The sequence below is a fragment of the Ahaetulla prasina genome, chromosome 4 (genome assembly GCF_028640845.1).
Source record: "Ahaetulla prasina isolate Xishuangbanna chromosome 4, ASM2864084v1, whole genome shotgun sequence".
Classification (NCBI taxonomy): domain Eukaryota; kingdom Metazoa; phylum Chordata; class Lepidosauria; order Squamata; family Colubridae; genus Ahaetulla; species Ahaetulla prasina.
The window spans coordinates 150593734-150617775 of NC_080542.1; the positions used below are offsets into that span (position 1 = coordinate 150593734).

At 45.5% G+C, this 24042-nt stretch overlaps 1 protein-coding gene across 1 annotated transcript; it reads right to left on the reverse strand.

Moving 5' to 3' along the window:
- Window positions 1–2770: 2770 nt before the first annotated feature.
- On the reverse strand, window positions 2771–5868 carry TMUB1 (transmembrane and ubiquitin like domain containing 1). Its single transcript, XM_058179395.1, has 2 exons — window positions 5458–5868; window positions 2771–4923 (listed from the first exon to the last, which is right to left on the reverse strand). The coding sequence occupies exons 1-2, from the start codon at window positions 5805–5807 to the stop codon at window positions 4563–4565; spliced, it is 711 nt and encodes a 236-aa protein (XP_058035378.1). The 5' UTR covers window positions 5808–5868; the 3' UTR covers window positions 2771–4562.
- Between the last annotated feature and the right edge of the window lie 18174 nt (window positions 5869–24042).

Below are 24042 nucleotides of genomic sequence, written 5' to 3' on the forward strand. Positions count from 1 at the left end.
GGTCTTCCCCAAGAAGAACCAAAGGCCGGGTTGGGGAGGGGGCTTCTCTCCATGCCCTCAGGTGGGGTTCTGCTCTTTGCCCAGCTCTTCGGGCGCAGGAGGGGTGTCTGCTTCTTCCACGGCCATGTAGTCTTTCCAGCCCCCCTGGAAGAAAAAGAAATGTGGCTTATGCGACACCCCATCCCCACCCCTAGCCATTTACTCCAGAGGGGACGTGGGCCCAGAGGCGGAACAGGACACAGGCTGCTCTTCGTGAATGCTGTGTGAACCTTTGTGGAGTACCTGGAGCAGGGGTGTCAAACGCAATTTTGTTGTGGGCTGCAACAGGTTTGTGTTTGACCTTGGGGGCAGGGGGGAGCATGGCCAGCGGGCATGGCCATGTCGTCACAGAGGCTCTGTGTTTTGGCCACGACGGCCTCCTGCTGCCCTCTGCCAGTGAAAATGGAGCCCAGGCAGCTGTGTGCAGCCAAACTCAGTTTTTGCTGGCAGAGGGCTGCAGGAGGCCGTCATGACCCAAACACAGAGCCCAGGCGGCTGCACGCTGCCTTCTGAGCTCCATTTTCACTGGCAGGGGCATCGCAGGCCGGTCCTTCCCTATTTCCAGGGAGGGCCAGATCTAAACACCCTGCAGGTCTTGTGTGTGACAACCCTGACCTGGAGTGACAACAGCCCGGCACACCAAGCAGGTGCAGACCCCCAGTCCCCATGGAGCCCTCCAGAGTGCCCAATCCAACTGTGTCCATTGTGGCTGGGGCTCTGCGCCCTTCCCCTGATCTACCCAGCAGGAGCAGCACAGGTAGTGCAGACCGTATCCAAAGCAGAAGAGAGCAATGACCAGAGCGGCAGTGTGCAGGATCAACAGAAGAATCTGGGTGCTGCTCCACATGCGCTGGGGAGGGAGGGGGGTCTTGAATCAGCAGGAGAGGAAGCAAATGGTTGGCTACCCACCCACCCCCCAATTCACCAAAGTCCACTTGTGCACTGTCCACACCAGGTGGGACTCAGACGGGCTCCTCAGTGGGAGGCAGGAAGAGGAAGAGGGAGTGGGAGGGGGGATGCCACTCTGTGAGGACCAATCGGTACCCTTTCTCAGGGGCCGAACACCTGAAGCCACCTGAGGACAGGTGAGCCCTGCCTGCTACTCAGCCTGACATTCAGGATGGCCCGACAGAGGGAGGTCCTTCGAAGGTCCCATCCTGTATTTACGACGGTCACAGTGTCCTGGGGGTCACGGGATCCCTCTTTTACCGCAACCTTCCAACAAGGGGGAAGGATTTGCTTAACGACCAGGTGACTGATTTAACAAGCGCAGTGATTCCCTGAACGAAATTCGGATGCTTTTGGCCACCGTCAGTACTTACGACAGGCGCAGTATCCATGGTCCTGGGATTCTCCCTTGTGCCATCTCCAGACTAGCAAAGCCAGGTTCACTTTCTGACTGGGTTGGTAATGAACAAGAGCAGTGATTCATTTAATGACAGTGTGCAAGAAAGGTCATAACACTGAACCAAAGACCCTTAACGTAAGGTCTCGCTTAACAACAGAAATGTTGGGCTCAATTGCGGTCTACGTCAGGTAAACCACCCGGTGCTTCCCTTTAATCCTGGTAGTCCTTGTCTTACAACCCCAAGCCCCAAATTTCCGTTGCTGAGTTCCATTGTACGACTTTTCCCACCAAGTTGTTCAGTGAATCACTGTCAGTGTTGAGTTAATGACGCAGGGGGTGAAGCTTCCCCACTCACCCCCGGACTTGGCTCATGGGAAGGTCACAAAAGGGGATCGCGGGGCCGACCCCGGAGCCATCATAAATAGGAGTCCATGACAGATCACAATGGCCGTGGGGATACTCACGGTCATGGGGGAAACAGAGGAGGCCTGTTGTAACGTCGAACAGGTACTAAATGAATCTACCTGTAAAGCAGGAGCTGGCAACCTCCGGGCGGCACAAGCAAGCAAAGCATCCCATCCATGGGATGCAGGCGGCCTCTGGTCCATGGAAAAACCTCTCCCCACGGAACCGATTCCCGGTGCCTCAAAAGTTGGGGGGGGGGGTGTGCTGTAGAGTAAATGGATGGAGGGACCCACAACCCACCCAATCTTTCGGGCCCCTTTCCAATCTTTCCAGATGGATCCATGCAGGTGAAATCCTGTCGGAACAAGCCACCGGGTCGGCCAAAGCAACTGCCTGTTCAGTCTCAGGAAGAAGAGGCAGCATTTGAATCAGAACCAGAATCGAGCTGGAGAGGACCATGGAGGTCATCTAGACCACCTCCCTGCTCAGGCAGGAGACCCTATAGCATTCCCGACCGATGGCTGTCCAGTCTTTTCTTCAAAGCCTCCGGTGATGGAGCACCTACTAGTTCTGGTGGCAAGCAGTTCCGCTGGTTAATGGTTCTGGCTGTAAGGACATTTCACCTTAAGTCAAGATTGTTTCTCTCCTTGATTACAGAATCAGAGTTGGAAGGGACCTTGGAGGTCATCTAGTCCAACCCACTACTCAAGCAGAAGACCCTCACAGAATCATAAGACTAAGAGGGCTAGAAGAGACCTTGGTGGCCATTAGTCCAACCCTCTGCTCAGGAAGGAAACCCAATATCCCTACAGTCTTCTTAAAAACCTCCAGTGATGAAGCATCCACAAGTTCTGGTGGCAAGCTGTTCCATTGGTTAATTGTCTTCAGTGTTAGGAAGTTTCTCCTTAATTCCAGGCTGCTTTTCTTCTTGAAGAATCGGAAGATCACGGACGGATTGAAAAATAATAATAGTAGTAATAGTAATAATAATAATAATAATAATAAAAAGAATGCAACACACTGCGATTTCTACCAGCCAAACTGCCAAAGCGTCCAATTTTATGGAAAACCAATCTACATTCAGATGTCTACTGGCTTCCTTTATTTCGCAAAAAAACCTATTTCCAAGATTTTTTATTTTTTTTGCAAGTTAGCATTTGGGGGGGAGGAGCAATCAAAACACCAAGATTGGGAGAGAAGGGGCGGGTTGGGGGAGACCCACACCGGGTTTCCGCCCTTACGTGCCCTGAGCAATTTGACTTCAATTGACAGGCAAGCATCCATTTAGTGACCATTATGGGCCAAAAAGTGACTTGTGACCGATCCTTGCACTTATGGCCGACGCAGCGGACACAGGATTGCGATTTAGCGGTTGCACAGTGAGGATGGCCACAGCATCCGTGAGTCCGCAGCGTTGGCAACCTTCCAAGCCAAGTTCTGACCAGCCAAGGAACCAGGGAAGCCAACAAGAGGGGTGGGGGGTGTCTCAAGTCCTGTTTGCATGATGTCTCACTTAATGACAAATCCCCTGGTCCCTATTGTGGTTGTCAGGCCTCTTTAAAGATTTCCTGGGCTGAAGGAAGGGAATTAGCCCCTAGAAATCCCCAGTGTAAGAATATTTACCAGATGAAGGGTAACAGAGCTATGGGGAGGAGAGAGAGAGAGAGAGAGAGAGAGAGAGAGAGGAGGATAGGAGAAAAAGGAAGGAAGGAAGGATGGAAAGAGAGAAAGCAAGAGAAAGAGAACAAGAAAGAGAAAGAAAATGAAAGAACTGAGGGATGGAAGAAGGAAGCAAGAGAGAGAGAAAAAAAGAAGGAAGGAGAAAGAAAGAGAAAAAGGAAGAAAAAGAACGAGAGAAAGAACAAAAGAAAGAATTGAGGGATGGAATAAGGAAGCAAGAGAAAAAGGAAGGAAGGAAGAGGAGGAAAAAAGCCAGGAAGGCTGAGTTTAATACAGATTGTCCTTGAGTTACGGCCACAATTGACCCCAACATTTATTTTGCTAAATGAAAGATTTGTTAAGGGAGCTTAGCCCCGTTTTGCAACATCCTGGGGACCGTGACGGTCATCAATCCGAATTAGCCACCAAGCATGGGGAGGTTGCAAAGGTCCTAAGGCTGAGAAACGGTCCCAAGTCCCACTTTTTTCACAGAGCCATCGGAGTTTGGAACAGTTGCTAAATGCACTGTTGTAAGTTGGGGACTGCCTGTATTCTCCTCCCACTGAATTGCACCCCAAAACAAGTCCAGGGGCTCCAAACTTCTGGGGAGGAGAAGGGAGGATGAGAGGGGGGGTCCAGGGAGGGACTGCAGCCCGCTCCCCCTAAAGAGGCTCCAGAGGCCACCAAAGGAGCGCCCCGATTCCTCCTGTCCCCCAAGCAGCAGTCGTTGGGGTGAACCCTTGCCCCCTTGTTTGGGGAGGTGGTAGGGCCCAACCAGAAGCCCTCCCTCTCTTCCCCCCCCACCCGGCACCCACCATGGAGACGGTGTGTTCCCTTTTTCCTTCACAGCTTTAATGGAAAAACAATAACCGGCAGTTAGAATAGAATAGAATAGAATAACAGAGTTGGAAGGGACCTTGGAGGTCATCCAGTCCAACCCACTGCTTAGGTTGGCAAGGAGATGCCCAGACATGTCCTCACCAACCCCCACTAGGGCTCAGAGCCCAGGCGCATCCCCCCAACGAGATCTGGTGTCCCCGAGTCCCGCAACGGCACCCAGTCCCCCAACGGACGTCCCCGAGTCTGGGCACAGAGTGGGCGTCCACCGGCGTCATCTGCGGTAGACGGCAAAGGCCACGAAGCTGAAGACCAGGGTGAGGCCGGCCAGGCAGGTTGTGGCTGTGGCAGTGAAGACGTGGCGGTGCTGCAGCTGGAAGTACCATAGGGCAGCCAGCATCAGCACCAGGAGGGGCATCATCAGGCTGCCCACGTTCAGGGCGGCGTGGGCTGCTTCGGCGTCGTTCCGGGGGCCGGCATTGGCAGCGACTGGCGGAGGCCGGTGCTGGGCAACGTGGCAGTGGAGCACGCTGTTGTTGGTGAGGTGCAGGGCGGCCAAAGTCTGGGCGTCGTCCCTGAGGAGCTGGCCCTGGTAGATGAGGCGGACCAGCTGCTCCTGGCCTGGGAAGTAGAGCCTAGAGGGCGAGGAAGGAGAGAGGCGGTAGGCAGGCAGGAGGGAGGCGGAGGAGGCACTATTCGGAGTGGGACCAGGACACCAAAGGAGGAGGTTCCTGCCCCCTAACTCCTCCTGCCCCACTTTGATCCAGCCCCCTCCTTCCCCCTTGCCCCCCCCCATCCTTGATGAAGGTATCTTTTCTTTTATGTACACTGAGAGCATCTGCACCAAGACAAATTCCTTGTGTGTCCAATCACACTTGGCCAATAAAATTCTATTCTGTTCTCTTCTATTCTATCCTCCCCTTTTGCTCCCACTCCCTCCTCCCTGTTTCCCCTGAACCCATTCCCCCTTGCTCCTGCCCAACTCCTGCCCCACTTTGATCCAGCCCCCCTGCACCACCGCAGCCCGCACTACTCTTCCAACCCCAAAGGAGGGGTTAGGCGGGTGGGCGAGGAAGGGCAGCCTCCGCGACCCCCTCTTCCTTTTGATGCCCCCCCACCCCCGGAGAAAGCGGGGTCCTTTGCGGGTGGGGGGCTGCCCCGTGGCTGACCTCTTGAGGGCGCCCACCGTGTCCCTGGGGCGGACCCTGGCCAGCCGCTCCGTCTCGTTCAGGAACTTGAGCCGCAGCACGAAGGGGGACCCCGAGCCCCCCTCCTCCTCCTCCTCCTCCCCTTCCTCCCCCTCCCGGGCCCCTCCGCCGTCCCTGGGGCGCGGGCGCGGCTGGTCTGGGCGGGGGGCGGCGGGGCGGGGCTGGTCCCGGCGGGCGGGGGCGGCGGGGAGGGCGCCGTCCCCCCGCTCGCCTGTCCGCGTAGAGAACCAGGCCAGCCCCAGCAGCCCCAGAGCCGCCACCAGCGCCGCCAGCGCCGTCACCTCGTCCCCGACGCCCTCCACTAGCGCCATCGCCCCGCCGCCCGCCGCCGCCAGGGGGAGCCCCCGGGACGCGCTTCCGGGTTGCCCCGGCCCCTGCGTCACCCGCGCGCGACGGCCGCGGGGCCCGCTGGGCGCTGTAGTGGGAGGCCTTGACGCGCTTCCGGTGGGGGGCTAGGCGGAAGTGGATGCTCCCCGGTCGCCCCGCCCCCGCTGGGAATTGGTGGGGGGGAGCAGGAGAGAGAGAGAGAGAGAGAGAATGAAAAGATAGAGAAGGGAGGGGGAAGGAAGAAAGGATGGATGAAGGAAAGGAAAGGAGGAAAGAAGGAGAGAGAATGAGAAGAAAGACAGAAATAGAAAATGGAAAAAGAATGGGAAGAGAAAAAGAGGTAAGGAAGGAAAGAGGGAATAAAGAAAGAATGAAGAAAAAAGAATGAAAACAAAAAGGGAAGCAAGGGAGAGACAATGAGAATAGAGAAGGAAGAAAGAGAAAGAGAATGGAAAAAAGAATGAGAAGAGAAAAAGGGAGGGAAGGAAAGAAGGAGGGAATGAACGAATGAAGAAAAAAGAACGAGAACAGAAAAAGAAGGAGGGAAGGAGGGACAATGAGACCAGAATAAAAAAGACAAAAAGAATGGAAAACAAAAATGAGAAGAGAAAAAAAGGGAAGGAAGGAGAGAGAATGAGAAGAGAGAATAAAGAAAGACAAAAAGAGGAAAAAAGAATGAGAAGAGAAAAAGAAAGAGAGAAGGAAGAAGGGAAGGAGAGACAATGTCGAGAATAAAAAAGAAAAAGAATGAGCAGAGAGAAAAAGAAAGGGAGGGAAGGAAGGAGAGAGAATGAGAAGAAAGAAAGAATGGAAAAAGGAATGAGAAAAAGAGAAGGAAGGAAGGAGTGGTAGACAGAAAAGGGAGGTAGGTCACAAGAAGGTATCACGTGACCCAGGGACACTGAGTCAGTTCCTAAGCATCCCCAAGCGTCGGAATTTTGACCGTGTCAGCACAGGGAGGCTGCAACAGTTGTACGTGTGAAAAGCGGTCTTTTTTTTTCTCCTGGTGCCATCATAACTCAGAATGGTTGCTAAGTGAACCGTTGCAAGTCGAGGACTTCCTGTATTCTGCCCTCTTGAATAAATCAAAGCTTTGAATATGGACTTCATAGCCATGCAATGCATGGGTTAAATTTAACCCTAACCTTAACCCTAACTCTAAAATACGTTGCATGGGGCCAGGTGACCTGCGGAAGCATCTTTGTCCACTACATCTACAGGGTGGGCAGCATCCTATGGACCTGGTCAGTGAAAGAACTGGCAGGGGTCAGAAAGAGAGTTTTCTGGCCATCATCCAACCCTTTGGAACATTCTCCACCCCACTCCCACCTCAGATGTGAAGTCGGCACACAGACACAGACCAGTGGTGAAATCCTCCAACGTCTGCCACCAATTTGCTTTGCGTGTGCGTGTGCAGTGTACGACAAATGCGCGCTTTGCGTGCATCCGCACCACAGGCGCTACCAAGCAGCGCTGAAAAAGAAGGCTTAAAAAGCCTTTTCTAAGGTAAGTAGAACAATGAAGAGGGTGGGAACAGCTGTGCCGCACAATTTATATTGTAAATCTATATAACTAAAATCCTGTATAAACAGGATTTCCTGCTTTCTAGCTAATATAAATTGCGCGGCACAGCTGAGCATCAGAAATACCAGTTTGGAGGAATTGGTATTTCCGACGATCAGCTGTGCCGCATAGTTTATTTTTTTTTAGTATTGGTTTGCCCGAACCAGTAGCTTTTAGTACTACCGGTTCGCACAAACCGGTCCAAACCATTTCACCCCTCACACACACACACACACACACCTGGTTTTGAAGTGTCTGAACACCTGAACACTTGGGGCACACACCTGGGATGGGTTGGCACTATAAGGCCCCTACCCCTACTTCATTGTGACGCCCTCCTAGTTTAACTGTACACTGCCCCAAGTCACTCTCTTGAGTGTGATTTGTGGTTCTGAATTTAATATATAAACAGATAAATGTTTGGCTGAAATTAAAATACATTACAGCTAAAGCCTTCCTGCAGTCTATTAAGAGAATTAGTCATCCAAAACATGAACTAAAGTTACTCTGGAAAGGCATTTGGAGAAATTCATTAGTGGTAATCACCATATTGCTACACACTAATCTGCTCTGATTGATTGATTGATTGATTGACAAAGCGAGAACCACCCGAGAAACCTACAAATCCTTCTATTCCCACCCCCCAATCCAGTCAGAGCTGAAGAAGCTTCTTAGGTGAGAAGTGAAATGTCTTCAAAGAAAAACCAAGAAAGTCCAGTTGCCTCTTGAAAAAGCACCTTTGGGACAACCGTGGCCTGAAAGATGGAGAATCTCCATAGACAACCCACCTAGAACTAAGGAGAAATTTCCTTACAATTGTTCAGTAGAAAAACTTGCCTCCAGAAGTTGTGAACAAGAAGAGATTGGGCAGTCACTTGTCTGAAATGGTAGAGGGTTTCCTGCCTAAGGGGTTTGACTAGAAGACCTCCCAGGTCCCTTCCAACTCTGTTCTTCTGATTCATCTGCACTCTAATATCGCCATTAGCCTTGCTGGGCTGCAGTTCCACTTACGAATTAGAGACTATCATCCTCTTCCTCCTCCTCCTCCTCTTAATGATCCCATAATCCTTTGCGGCAGGAACTACCAGAGTGTTTGAATGGCCAGATGCCTTTCCTGTTACCGATGCAGAGTTTTGTTCAGCAGATATATTCTCATTGTGCCCAGAGAGAGAGAGAAATAGCTCCCTCTCCTTAGAATCGAACTCACGGCCTCCTGATTGTGAGGTGAGAGCTCCACCTCTAGGCCACTGCGCCACTTTTTACGAGTTAGATACTATTGGCAATATTATCCGATTCATTCGCCAGGAGCTCTGTCTACTTTGACTGAAAGTCAGAGAAATCAGAAGCACACAGGAACATATCTTTTGCTTTTCCTCTTACAAAGTCGGACGAATAGATGAGAAGGGCAACGAGCCTCGGATACCTTGCACGTCTTTCCATGATCCTTTGATCTGGAAAGTGGATCTTTGTAGCTAAGGGTTGAAGTGAGGGGTCCTTGGTGCTCTCTGAGCTGGGGGGGTTTTCTTGCAGAGTTCTGATGATGTTACCTAGTTTGGGTAAGACAACGTCTATAAGAAAACCACCAAGCTCACTCAGAGAGCGCTAAGGACCCTGTTCTTGGCAGATTTTGGCAGGCAAGTATCAGAATCCAAATAGAGCTGGGAGGGACCTTGGAGGTCTTCTAGTCCAGTTCCCCTGCTCAAGCAGGAGACCCTTCAGAATCACAGGGGGACAGAGTTGGAAGGACCTTGGAGGTCATCTAGTCCAACCTGCTATTCAAGCAGGAAACCCTTACAGAATCATAGAATGACAAGAGTTGGAAGGGACCTCAGAGATCTTCTAGTCCAACACCCCTGCTCAAGCAGGAGACCCTTACAGAATAAGAAAATAACAAGAGTTTGGAAGGGATCTTGGGGATCTTTTAGTCCAGCCTCCTGCTCGAGCAGGAGATCCTATATCAGTGATGGCTAACCTTTTTGCTGTCGCGTGCCAAAAGCAGGGGGAGCGCGGTGGGGTTACATGTGCATGTGCTCACACCCATAATTCAATACCCCCGTGCCCCGCCCCTGCACGTGCGCATGTGACACACACACACCCGCTGCCTACGCTTTTGGCACACGATGGCCCGGTAGGCTCGGTAGGTCCATTTTTCGCCCTCCCCAGGCTCCAGAGGCTTTCTAGGAGTCTGGGGAGGGCACAAACAGCCTTTGCCCGCTGCCCCCTCCCGGAGGCCCTCTGGAGGCTGGAAATGGCCTGTTTCCCAACTTCCAGTGGCCCCAGAAGGCCCGAAAATCAGCTGGCCAATGTGCGCATATGCGCTAGAGCTGAGCTAGGGCAACGCTCGTGTGCCCACAGATATGGCTCCACATGCCACTTGTGGCACATGTGCCATAGGTTCGCCATCATGGTCCTATACCATTTCAAACAGGTGAATGTCTAGTCTCTTCTTAAAACCTCCAGTGATGAAGGATGTCACTGGATCAGATAAGCTTAGAAGCCACCTCCTGATCCACGCACCTGGCAGGTGTCGCGTTGTGCAGCTGACTGGTCTCTGGTGAATGCCTTTGATGTTTTTTTTTTCCTTCGTAGAAATTGGGGACCTCTTCTTACAGGGCGTAGCAGCTGCAACTTCTCTGTCCTTCAGGGATGCCTGTTCCTGGTTCAAGAAGGGCAGCGGGAGCTCTGTCAGAGCCAGAGTAGAGTGGATCGCTTGACACAGCCATGCTGGAGGCCGTGCCTTGAAGCACGGAGACCTTAGGAAGCAGAACCAGCCATGATTTCATTTGCTGGCCCTGATTGTTTGGCCAGAGAAAGGTCCTGTCCTTTTGGGACACCAAATATGCCCTAACAGGTAATGAAAGGAAAAGTCGATCCATCCATCAATCAATCAGCATAGTGCTGGAGGGGACCTTGGAAGTCTTCTAGTCCAATCTTCTGCTCAAGCAGGAGACCCTATACCAGTGATGGCTAACCTTTTTGCCATCATGTGCCAGGAGGGGGTGGGGCGGTTGCATACGTGTGTGCCCACATCCATTGTTCTATGCACCCCACCCCCACCCCCACGCATGCATGCGCGACCTCCCCTGCTCCAGGCACACGATGGCCTGGTAGGCCCATTTTTTTCTTTTACCTGGCTCCAGAGCCTTTCTAGGAGTCTGAGGAGGGCGAAAACGGCCAGAAGTTGACAAACGGGCTGCTTTCGACCTCCAGAGGACCTCGGGGAGGGGGGAGTGAGGAAGGCCGTTTTGTCCTCCCCAGACTCCTAGAGAGGCCCTGGAGTTTGGGGACAGCAAAAAACTGGCCTTCCTCACACACACCCCAAGGCTCTCCGGAAGCAGGTAACAGCCATTTCCCTACTTCTGGTAGGCCCAGAAGGTCCGAAAATCAGCTGGTGCACGCTGAAGCTGAGCAGCCACCTTTTGCACAGGAAATTTTGGATAGATTTCTTATTACAGTATTTATAGCTCAAACACACTGAGTGGGCAGCTCATGGCAATTTAAAATGTAAAATGAGAAAAAAAAGTGCTTGACATAGTGTAAGCCTCCCTGAGTCTTCGGAGACGGGCGGGATATAAATGCAAATTAAAAAAAAAACATTGGAAGAACCGTGCACCTCTACACTCTCACAAACACAACCATTTTGATTTACAATTGTTTGTAAAAAGGGTAATTAAACGTGTGGAGGGACAGCCCCAATGAAGAAAAATCAACGTCAATTGTGCAAGGGTGACTTTTCCTCATCGGCTCCTGAGGATTGCTGAGAGGGTCAGGTCAAGGGTGGCCAGAGACCCCGCCGTCAGCATTGTCCCCTTGGATTCCTCCCCCCCCCCCACACACACACAACCCCCACACACACAAAATTACCTCTCGGAGGCTCCGAGTCAATTCCCTGAGGACGGAGCCGAGAGCAGAGCTGGTGTTTTCGTAAACCATCTTGACTCAGGTAAACAGCTGCTTGCATCTGTGGGAGATACTAAATTATTCAAAAAAAATATGAGAAGGGAGTAGAAAAGGCCGAGGCAACCCACTGTGGGACATGGTCCAGGTTAAGAGGGAGGGGATTTGTATCCTTGGGGCAAAGCCCAAAGGCTCCTGCACACGACCGCTTTGCTGGTGTGATGCTGGGTGGCCTCCACCCTGGTCCTGCCTGGGTCACTGGAGTTTCTCCCCAGATGAGGAGGCTTTGGTGGGCAACTGCCCATTATAGAGGGAGAAAGGTTTTGTATAGGTGGTCTCAGGTACCGTACCTTTGAACAGCTTACATGAACACCCTTCCCATGGCTTAAATCAGCTCCTTAATTTTATTTATTTATTTATTTATTTAATTAGATTTTTATACTGCCCTTCTCCCGAAGGACTCAGGGCAGTGTACAGCCAAATTATAAAACAATACAATATACAAATTAAAACAAAAACTTAAAACAAGCATATTTCATAAACGGCCAAAATTTAAAACAATCAATTTAAAACCCTTAAAATTCATAAATAACCCCAATTAAAATTATTTAGTAAACTTTTAAGCCAGTCCCGCTTGAATAAATAAATGCGTTTTCAGCTCACGGCGAAAGGTCCGAAGGTCAGGCAATTGACGCAAGCCAGGGGGAAGTTCGTTCCAAAGAGTAGGAGCTCCGACAGAGAAGGCCCTTCCCCTGGGGGCCGCCAGCCCACATTGCTTGGCGGACGGCACCCTGAGAAGACCCTCTCTGTGTGAGCGTACGGGTCGGTGGGAGGCATAAGGTAACAGCAGGCGGTCCCGTAAGTACCTGGGCCCTAAGCCATGGAGCGCTTTAAAGGTGGTAACCAAAACCTTAAAGCGCACCCGAAAGACCACAGGTAGCCAGTGCAGTCTGCGCAGGAGTGGTGTTACATGGGAGCAACGTGTGGCTCCCTCTATTACCCGCGCAGCTGTATTCTGAACTAACTGAAGCCTCCGGGTGCACTTCAAGGGTAGCCCCATGTAGAGAGCATTGCAATAATCCAAATGAGAGGTGACGAGCGTGAGTGACTGTGCATAAGGCATCCCGGTCAAGGAAGGGGCACAACTGGCGGACCAAGCGCACTTGGTAAAAGGCTCTCCTGGAGACGGCCGCCAGGTGATCTTCAAACGACAGCCGTCCATCCAGGAGAACACCCAAGTTGCACACCCTTTCCATTGGGGCCAATAGCTCGCCCCCAACAGTTAGCTGAAGTTGCAGCTGACTGTACCGGGGTGCCGGCATCCACAGCTACTCCGTCTTGGAGGGATTGAGCTTGAGCCTGTTTCTCCCCATCCAGACCCGTACGGCTTCCAAGCACTGGGACAGCCCTTCGACAGCTTCATTGGGGTGGCCCGGGGTGGAAAAGTACAGCTGCGTGTCGTCAGCGTACAGATGGTAACTCACCCCAAAGCCACTGATGACCTCGCCCAGCGGCTTCATATAGATGTTGAACAGGAGAGGCAAGAGAATCGACCCTTGAGGCACCCCACAAGTAAGGCGCCTCTCGGTCGATCTCTGCCCCCCTGTCAACACCGTCTGTGACCGGTCAGAGAGATAGGAGGAGAACCACCGATAAACGGTGCCTCCCACTCCCAAGCTCTCCAACCGGTGCAGCAAGATACCATGGTCGAGAGATTTAATAGGACCAGGGCAGAGGAACAACCCCTATCCCTGGCCCTCCAGAGGTCATCCACCAATGCGACCAAAGCTGTCTCCGTACTATGTCCGGGCCAGAAGCCGGACTGGAACGGGTCTAGATAGACAGCTTCATCCAGGTACCAGGGAAGCTACCATGCCATGCTCCTCACCAGTCTGTGAATCGATCAGAATCGAGCCGGAAAGGGACCTGGAGGTCATCCAGTCCAACCCCCTGCTCAAGTAGGAAAGTCTTACAGAGCCACAGAGTTGAAAGGGACCTTGGAGGTCTTCTAGTACAACCTGCTGCTCAGGCAGGTAACCCTCTAGCATTTCAGAAAAGTGCCTGTCCATGGAGGCCTCAGCTGTGCCAGGGATGGTCTGGATCCTCCTGGCTAGCTATCAATCGATCGGAATAGAGTGGGAAGGGACCTCTGAGCTGTTTTGGTCCAACCCCCTGCTCTGGCAGGCGATTTTTACAGAATTATAGAATAACAGAGTTGGAAGGGGCCTTAGAGGTCATCTAGTCCAACCCCCTTGCTCAAGCAGGAGACCCCATACCATGCCAAACAAGTGCTTGTCTAGTGTTTTCTTAAAAACCTCCAGTGATGGAGCTCCCACAACTTCTGGTAGCAAGCTGTTCCACTGGTTAATTGTTCTTAGGAAGTTTCTCCTTAATTCCAGGTTGCTTCTCTCCATGATTAGTTTCCATCCATTGTTTCTTGTCTTTCCTTCTGATGCTTTGGAAAATAAGTGGTGGTCTTAGGGGTAGCCCATCCAATCCTGGAATTCTGCTATCAGGTCTCCCCTAGTCCTCCTTTTCTCCAGACTGGCCTAACCCAAATCCTGCCACCATTCTTGTATGTTTTTGTTTCCAGGCCTTGAATCGTTTTAGTTGCTCTTCTCTGCACTTTTCCCAAAGCCTTGAGCTCTTTTTTGCGATGTGGTGACCAAAACTAGATGCGGCATTCCAGGGGTGGCCTTACTAAAGTTTTATAAAGTGATACTAATACTTCACAGGATTTTGATTCTATTGTTGTGACCGACTTCCGGTTGGCTCCGCTTCATTGATGGCGATCTTTTTTAGACCGCTAACCCCGTGAGTCTGTAGAGCCGCCAGGACAGCGTAAATCAGCTGTCCGGTGACTTGAAAATCTCTCCCTCGGGTGAAGAGGGAGAGATTAGCATTCAGGCTGAAGTTGAGCCCCCCGGAGGAGCCCCAGAAAAGTTTCTAGAGGCTTGAGGGGAACACTCCTTTTAATGCCTGAAAGAAGCTCCGTACCCGGAGGGCATCTGCCTTTTGGCAGAAAAAAACGTAGCGTCCAATCTCCGCGGCAGAAATGGATTTGTGATGGATTGTAACGCGGATAGAGCAGAAACTGGAGTTCTAGCATTTGTTTGCAAGAAGACTGTAAGCCCCTAATAGAGGATACATTTGTTGCAAAGATAGGAGAGAAGAAAGCAAATGGCATTTTATGGAATGCAAGCAAATGGCGATTTATGTATTGGAAACGAAAGTTAAGGAAATGCTTATTAACAGCCAGTGTGGAACCAGGAGGTTTACAAGAAGATACTGACTAGATGGAAGAAATGAGAATTTTATGATTTATATTTTTTCTTCTTCTTTGGAATTATAGTGATTTAGAAGAAAAGCCTTTTGAATCTTTTCTTTTAAACCCCTTTTTTGTCCAAAAGCCACTAAAAACTTTGAAACTTCTTCAGTTCAGATACGAAAATTAAAAGAAGGTATTAAAGAGGAATTAAGGAATTTTTTACAGGAGTTTCTGGAGGCTCATCTTTCAGAAATAGATCAAAAATTTGATGAAATAGAGAAAGAGATGTCGGATTTTAAGGAAGTGGTGGAAGAGCAGAAGAGGGAAATGAAAATGGTAAAGGATGCAATTTCGCAAATATTAAGGTCTTGTATTCAGATGGAGGATAGTTTGGAAGAACTCAATAAAGTTAATTTAGAGTTGCAAATAGAGGAAATTCAAAAGAATCAAAATAACTGGAACTTAGATAATAAGATAGAAGATATACAGGCTAAGGTAGATAGGGCAGATGAAGAAAGAGTAATATTACAATATAGATTAATGGAATATGCTATAAGGGTGAGGGGGTTGAAGGAAGGTAGGAAGGAAAATTTAAAAGAGATTTTTATGCAAGCTTTTGCTCAGATAAAGGGTGTGGAGCCAGAAGACTTTGAGATTAATATTGAAAGAATTTATCGTGTTAATTCTTGGTGGGCAAGACAAAATAGATTACCAAGGGATGTGGTTATTTATTTTACAACTAAAAAGGTTAGGTATGAAATCTTGCAAGCCTTTTATAAAAACAAATTTCAAATATTGGGACAAGATATAAAAATGATGAAGGAAATTCCTCCTAAAATGTTAAGAAAGAGAAGAGAATTTGCTTTTTTAGTGGATGAGTTTAAGAAACATCAAATATATTTTAGATGGGAAGTTCCAATGGGTTTGTCAGTGAATTTTAAAGGTAGAAAGTATTTTCTTAGTATAGTTATGAAAGCAAGAGATTTTTACACTAATGTTTTAAAGAGTGGGAATCCTTTGTTGTTAGATGCTAAGTTAACTGGTTTGGAGATGATGGAAAATAGAATAGGAGAGGGGAGGAATGTTTAAGATGTGAATATGATGATTATAGTTAATCTTTAGAATTGATTTGTTTAGGATATAAATTATAGGATTTTTGTTATTTGTTATTTGTAAGGTATAAATCTATGAGATGATACTGTTTAATTTTGAAGGATGGAAAGTAAAATTTATGAATTTAGATAATGTGGATGTAATGATGTTAATTGTTTATTGTTATATTTTGGATGTAACTTAAATGATTATTTGTTTTAATTGATATGCCTTGGATATAAGTTTTGCTATCTATAAAGTTATGAAGTTAAGTTAGAAACATCGTATCTGAGAGACTTTATTCGTAATGATATTTGATTGATGGAGTAATATTGGAAGACTGGACAGTAAACGTTATGACAATTGAAGAAATATATAAGTGATGAAAATTTGAGCCCGAGAAGATGGACTGTAATTTAAGAAATGGACTTACGAAATTTGAAGAAATATACAAGTGGAGAAAATTTGAACTTGAGAAGATGGTCTAATTTTAAAAATGGACTGTAAGAAGTAATCTATGAAGGGAAGATTGTATTTGTATTGTTCCTTTTTTTAAATTCTTTCTTATCTTTATTTTTATTGTAAGGGGATTTAAAGTTTTAGAGAGGGGTGGGAGTTTATGTATATTTAGTATATCTTAGCTTGAGATTGTTGATTATAATACCCAGTATTTGCTCTGGGAAGTCCGGAGGGGGAAGGGGGGAGGGAGGGGGAGAGGGGTGGAAAATTATACATGGATTGGTTATCAATATACAGTAATGATTGAAGATATGAAATTAAAATTTGAAATGAAATTGGGACTGTTCGACTGCCATTTCAGAAGGAAAGGGAGAGAGGAGTAGAATGAGGGAAGAAAGGTAGGAAAAAGGTGAGAAGGAGGAGGGGAATAAGACGGTTAGAAAGGGTGGAAGAAGGGAGGAGTGGAGAAGGAGGAGAGGAAGTAGTAAAGTGAAGGAGATGAAGGAAGGGGAGAAGGTAGAGGGAGGTTGTGAAGAAAGGAAGTGGCAGTCGGGCAGGACTGAATCAGCAATAAATAAAAAATTAATGATTAATGATGGATAACAGATTGTACATAAATATGATGTTGGAAAATGGAAATAAAAAAACTTTTTTGATATGATTCTATTGTTGTGACCTAGGCTCACTTATGCATAAAAGACACAATTAGTCTTTTAAAAAAACCCTATTTTATTATAACAGCTGGGAATTACTTCATTCCCAGCTTAGTCCAAATTAATTCCAAAACAAGTTCTTCAGAAAAAGTCCTTCGGCCTTATCACAAACATTTGTCTTCTTTGGAACCCTGCCAAAGATTTAGATTTAGATTTAGATTTTATTAGATTTTTATACCGCCCTTCTCCCGAAGGACTCAGGGCGGTTCACAGCCAAAATAAAACAATAAAATGTGCACAATAAAACAATAATTAAAAAACTTATTAAATATAAGGCCCAATTAAAATCCATTTAAAACCATAAAACCCCATAAAATTTACATCCAAATATTAAAAACTAAAAATTTCTAAGCCAGTCCTGCGCGAATAAATAGGTATGTCTTCAACTCGCGGCGGAAGGTCCGAAGGTCAGGCAATTGACAGAGTCCTGGGGGAAGTTCATTCCAGAGGGTGGGAGCCCCCACAGAGAATGCCCTTCCCCTGGGGGCCACCAGCTGACATTGCTTGGCGGACGGCACCCTGAGGAGTCCCTCTCTGTGAGAGCACACGAGTCAGTGAGAGGCAATCGGTAGCAGTAGGCGGTCCCGTAAGTAACCCGGCCCTAAGCCATGGAGCACTTTAAAGATAGTAACCAACACCTTGAAGTGCACCCGAAAGACCACAGGTAGCCAGTGCAGCCTGTGCAGGAGTGGTGTTATATGGGAGCCACGAACGGCTCCCTCTATCACCCGCGCAGCTGCATTCTGGACCAACAGGAGCCTCCGGGTGCTCTTCAAGGGGAGCCCCATGTAGAGAGCATTGCAGTAATCCAAGCGAGAGGTAACAAGAGCATGAATGACCGTGCATAGGGCATCCCGGTCAAGGAAGGGGCGCAACTGGCGAATCAGGCGGACCTGATAAAAAGGTCTCCTGGAAACGGTCGTCAAGTGATCTTCAAAAGACAACCGCCCATCCAGGAGAACGCCCAAGTTGCGCACCCTCTCCATCGGGGCCAATGACTCACCCCTGACAGTCAGCCGTGGCTGCAGCTGACTGTACCGGGGTGCCGGCATCCACAGCCACTCCATCTTGGAGGAATTGAGCTTGAGCCTGTTTCTCCCCATTCAGACCCGTATGGCTTCCAGGCACCGGGACAGTACTTCGACTTTTCTTGGCAAAGCCCCATGAAGTTCAGAAACAAGAGATGCCGACTAGAAACAAATGTAGCAACGTTCCTTTCCTACAAAGAGCCCAAGAGCTTTTGCTGCTCTTTTAAGCCTTATGGGAGGGGCCAATCATCTCCTGGCCTTACTCCTGAGTCGTCCTTTTTGCTTTAGCTGCTCTTGCCTGCTGGCAGCTCTTCGCATGTGTGCACTAGGAACAGGTTCCTCCTGTTCTGCCTCTCTGCCGTCCGCCTCTGGAGACTCTGGAGTCTGTGCATTGCTCTCATATGGCCCTGGCCCTATCTCTGCCTCCGACACAGAGCCCTGATCAGGGCTTTCCCCTGACTCCCAGACTGACCCACTGTCCTCCCCAGCCTCCTCACTATCCGACTCTGCTGCCGGCTCAGCAGGCTGCTGGTGAACCACAACATCTATGCCTCCGTTTATGCAACCGAGGATCAAGAATAAAGGCAGTGAGGCTTCCGGTTTGGCACCATAGGTAATGGCGGTGATCTTTACGATCACCAACTTCTGGATTATGTGGAATTGCTAGGACAGCTTAAATCTGCCATCCAGCGGTTTGAAAAAAACCCTCTTCAGGAGAAGAAGAGGAGGTGAACTGCAGGGTAGAGGTAGAACTTCCCTAAAACCCCTGAGAAAAAAGGGGTTTGAAGGGTTAAGTTCCCTTCAAAGTTCCCAAAGTGCTCCAGATCCGAGGATTTTTCTGCTTTGGCAGAATCAATCACCACGACCAAACGCCGAGATTTATTTTGGACAATAAAGGATTATACAGGACAGAACGAAAGTGGGAGAACTTTATGCAAGTAGCCAAGCCAATTCCCCGTTACTTTGTAACAAGCTTGAAAATAGCAAGAAAATGGAGGCGAATTGTTAACAAGCTAACAAGTGGAAAGCGAAAGTGATAGAACTTTTACTGCTTGCCGCCTGCCGCTGGTAAATTGCATGTTGTTTGCTACTTTAACTCCTTGCTGCCTGCTGATAGAATCTAGGGGAGATGTTTAAATATTGCTTTAAAAGACTGTGTTTTTTAGAGGTTAAGAAGTGAATATTAAGTTGGAAATAAATAAATAAAAAAACAATTTTATAGAAGATGGCAGCCAAACAATTAAAGTCTACTGTAACAAAGGGCTCTGGAATTTCATCAGCTGGTGCCTCTCCAGCTCATACAGCAGATACTAGAACATTGAATTTGGAGGCGTTACAGGAGAACTTGAAGGACTTTATACAAGAAAAATTTAAAGTAATAACTGATGAGATGTCTGAAATGAAAGAGCAGATATTAGAAATTCAAGTGGGAAATAAAGAAGTTAAAGAAGGATTTGTAATTGCAGTACAAAGTTTGGCAACAAATGTGATTTTATTAGAAGAGGAAGTTGAGGAAACCAAGCAATTTAACTCAAAATTAGAAAATAAAATGGCTGAATTTCAAAGTAAAATGGAAAAAACAGATGATGAAATAGTTTTGATACAATACAGAAATATGGAATTTGCTTTAAGAATCCGCGGTTTAAAGGAGAATAGAGAAGAGAACTTAAGGGAAATTTTTTCTGAAGTATTTGCTGAGATATTAGTAGCCCATCCAGCAGATGTGGCTTATCAAATTGACAAAATATATCGTGTGAATTCTTGGATAGCAAGGCAAAAAAAGTTGCCAAGGGATGTTGTTATTTGTTTTACAAATAGAACAGCGAGAAATCAGATTCTGCAAGCTTCATATAAGGAGAGAAGATTCAGGTTGCTGGTCAAGATATCTTAATATTAAAGGAAATTCCACCAAAAATGTTAAGGGCTAGGAAGGAATTTGCCTTCCTGGTGAATTAAATTAAAAAACGCCAGATTGAATATAGATGGGATATCCCAACTGGTATAATAGTATATTATGCAGGGAAAGTACATTGTCTCAATGCAGTTGGAAAAGCAAGAGAATTTTAGGTTGAGGCATTAAAAGCTGGAAGTCTTCCCTCATTGGAAGCTAGAAGAAGGGAGGCTGAAGTGAAGGAAAGAGAAGTGAAGCAGGTACAAGAACAGATTGTGATGGAAGAAGATTTATTACAAGTGTTGGAAATACCTATGACGGGTTCAGATCCAAAGGAACAAAGGCTGGCAAGAGCTGCTGCTAAACGCAAGGAACAAGAGGTAAAGGCACAACAACAATTGGCAACTACTACAATGGAAACAGTGGAAGGAGCAAGGCCTAAAGCAAAATGTGATCTGCGGCTGGTGTTCCAAAAGTTTCCTTTGGCCGATAATGGCAATTAAACTATTATCTTGGAATGTTAATGGTTTGAATTCACCACAGAAGAGAAGGAAAGTATTTCATTATTTGAAACAATTTAAAAATGATATTACCTGTTTACAAGAAACACATATTAGATCTTTAGACCAGAAATATTTGATAAACTCAAAATTGGGAGTACATTTTGTTGCCTCCTCTTTGGAAAAAAAAAACGGTTTAGTTATATATATAAAGAAGGATATATCAGCAAAATTAATTGAGGTGGATAAACAAGGAAGATACATTGCTATTGAACTTTTGTTGGAGGGAAAGAAGACATTATTAATGCTCCGAATCAACAACAAGAAATTTTTTTCAAGTTTTTACATAAAAGAATGGTATTTTGGGATTATAAATCATATATATTAATGGGTGATTGGAATGGTGTGTTGGATACTCAAAAAGACAAAAAAAATTTAAGGAAGATTTCAAGCTGGGCGAAACTACCAAAGGCTTTTTTTGAAATGATGGAGGACTTGGAATTAAGAGATATTTGGAGAGAACATAATATAGAAGAGAGGGATTTTACCTTCTTTTCTGACAGGCATCAATCATTTTCGAGGATTGATTTTATTTTGATTTCTAATGATTTGTACTCCAGAGTGAAGAAGACGAAGATTTGTTCAAGAACTCTATCTGATCATAGTCCGGTTTGGATTGAATTTAATTGGGAAAAGGAGGCTAGGAGATCATGGAGGCTGAATGAGAATTTGTTTAAATATGAACAAAATGTAAATAAATGTAAAAAGCAAATGAAAGAATTTTTATTATGAATATGAAAAAAGAGACATCTATAGAGATGATTTGGGATGCTAGTAAGGCTTATATGAGAGGAAATCTTATACAAATGAATATTAAATATAAAAATAAAATGCAGAAAAAGAAAAAGAAATTGGAAGAGGAAATTAAAAAGAAAGAACAGTTATTGATAAATAGCCCAGGAAATAGTAAAATAAAAGAATCAATAAATATATTAAGAGGTCAGTTTAACATGTTGATGGCAGATCAAGTAGCAATTAATTTACAATATGTAAAACATAATACGTTCAATAATGCTAACAAGATGGCTTGCTTATTTAATAAGGAAAAAACAGAAATCACGAACGGTTGATAAAATAGAATATAGGGGCAAGGAAGTGTATCAAAAGAATTTGATTCAAAAAGCGTTTTTAGAGTATTATACTAATTTATATACTAGGGATATGATTGATGATACAGAGATAGAAAGATATTTACAACAACAAGATATTTGTGAGCTTACAGAAAATCAAAGGGAAGAATTGAATCAATTAATTACTTCAGAGGAAATTTTGTTAGCAATTAAGCAGCTTAAAATCGGTAAAGCACCAGGTACAGATGGTTTAACAGCTGTTTATTATAAAAATTTACAAAATGAGATGGTTGAACCACTTAAAGAGTTATTTAATAAAATTCAAATGGGAGGGGATGTTCCCCCTTCATGGAGGACAGCTTTTATTTTGTTAATACAAAAGAAGGAAGATCGAGATGGTATTAAAGCAGAGAATTATAGGCCTATATCACTTTTAAATACTGATTACAAGATATTTGCCAAGATACTTGCTAATAGATTAATGCCAGTGATGAATCAAATAATTCATAATGATCAATCAGGATTTATTAAGGGTAGGCAGATGAGATATAATGTGAGGCAAATTGTAAATTTACTTGAATATTTGGAACAAAACAACCAAGTCTCAGCAGCACTCTTTTTTTTGGACGCTGAAAAAGCCTTTGACAGATTGGATTGGCAGTTTTTGTTTAAAGTAATAGAAAAAATGCAATTTGGGGATTATTTTATCCATGCAATTAAAGCAATATATCAGAAGCAAACAGCACAAATAATAGTAAATGGTGGGTTAACAGAAACTTTTAAAATTGGGAAAGGGACGAGACAGGGATCCCCTTGTCTCCATTACTTTTTATTTTAACTTTAGAAATTCTTTTGAATAAAATATAATATAATATAATATAATATAACAACAGAGTTGGAAGGGACCTTGGCCTTCTAGTCCAACCCCCTGCCCAGGCAGGAAACCCTACACCATCTCAGACAAATGGTTATCCAACATTTTCTTAAAAATTTCCAGTGTTGGAGCATTCACAACTTCTGCAGGCAAGTCGTTCCACTTATTAATTGTTCTAACTGTCAGGAAATTTCTCCTTTGTTCTAAGTTGCTTCTCTCCTTGATTAGTTTCCACCCATTGCTTCTTGTTCAACCCTCAGGTGCTTTGGAGAACAGCCCGACTTCCTCTTCTTTGTGGCAACCCCTGAGATATTGGAATACGTGGTTCCGATCGAATAAAGGGAATTAGAATTAAACATCAAGATTATAGATTAAGAGCATTTGCAGATGACTTGGTTGTTACTGTATCTCAATCAATATACTCAGCTACTGGTTTAAAAGAAATAATTGGTCAGTATGGTAAAGTATCTGAATTTAAGGTGAATCAGCAAAAGACAAAGATGATAACTAAAAATATGAATATACAACAAAAAGAAGAGTTAGAAAGAACTAAGGGTTTTGAAATCGTTAAAAAGGTTAAATATTTAGGAATATATATTACAGCTTCAAATGTCAAATTATGCAAAAATAATTATGAGGTATTGTGGCAGAAGATATGGAAAGAAATGGAGAATTGGAAGAAGTTACAACTATCCTCACTGGGAAGAATAGCAGCTATAAAAATGAATGTTTTGGCCAGGTTTCTATTTTTGTTCCAAATTATACCGGTACTTAAGAATGATATTAAATTACAGGAATGGCAAAAGGGGGTTAATAATTTTGTATGGATGGGCAAAAAACCAAGAATAAAATTAAAAATAATGCAGGATACAAGGGAAAGGGGGGGGTCTTAAAATGCCTAATTTTTTTGTTTTTGTTTACATTTATACCCCGCCCTTCTCCGAAGACTCAGGGCGGCTTACAATGTATAAGGCAATAGTCTCATTCTATTTGTATATATTTTTTTACAAAGTCAACTTATTGCCCCCCCAACAATCTGGGTCCTCATTTTACCTACCTTATAAAGGGTGGAAGGCTGAGTCAACCTTGGGCCGGGCTCGAACCTGCAGTAATTGCAGGCTCTGTGTTCTAATAACAGGCTTCTCTACTGCCTGAGCTATCCCGGCCCTAATTTAAAATTGTATTATGAAGCAGTTGTCTTATCATTAATTATTGATTGGATTAATTTAACTGAGGAAAGAGTTTTGAATATAAAAGGTTATGGTTTGTTATATGGGTGGCATGCCTATTTATTATATGATAAGAAAGTAGATAAAATATTTAAAAATAATATAATTAGAAATGCATTATTGAGGGTCTGGAGGAAATATCAATATAAATTAGATGGAAAGATTCCAATATGGGCAATCCCGAGACACATGATAGAAAATATAAATATATATCAAAAGATGGAGGTAGTTACCTATAAAGAACTCCTTTGTATGGAAAAGGGGGAATTACAATTAAAATCCAGAGAAAAGATGGGGGAAGAAGGGAAAAATTATACATGGTTTCAATATGGACAATTACAAGCTAGATGGAAATTAGATCAAAAAATAGGTATTAAGCAAACTGAGGATAATTTGTTAAAACAAATGAGAGATCAAGGTCAACAGCATATTAAGAGGTTGTATAATGTATTAGTAGAAATAGACTCAGAGACTGAATTGGTTAAGGATTGTATGATTAAGTGGGCACAAAATTTTCAGCAACCAATAATGTTGGAAACTTGGGAAAGAATTTGGGTGAGGAATGTTAAATTTAC

What these genes read in the sequence shown, in the direction of transcription:
- TMUB1 (XM_058179395.1), bottom strand. Translation starts at nt 5,807, where the DNA reads ATGGCGCTAGTGGAGGGCGTCGGGGACGAGGTGACGGCGCTGGCGGCG. An exon ending in ACGGTGGGCGCCCTCAAGAG is followed by an intron (nt 4,924 to 5,457) that starts GTCAGCCACGGG and finishes CTCGCCCTCTAG; the next exon opens with GCTCTACTTCCCAGGCCAGG.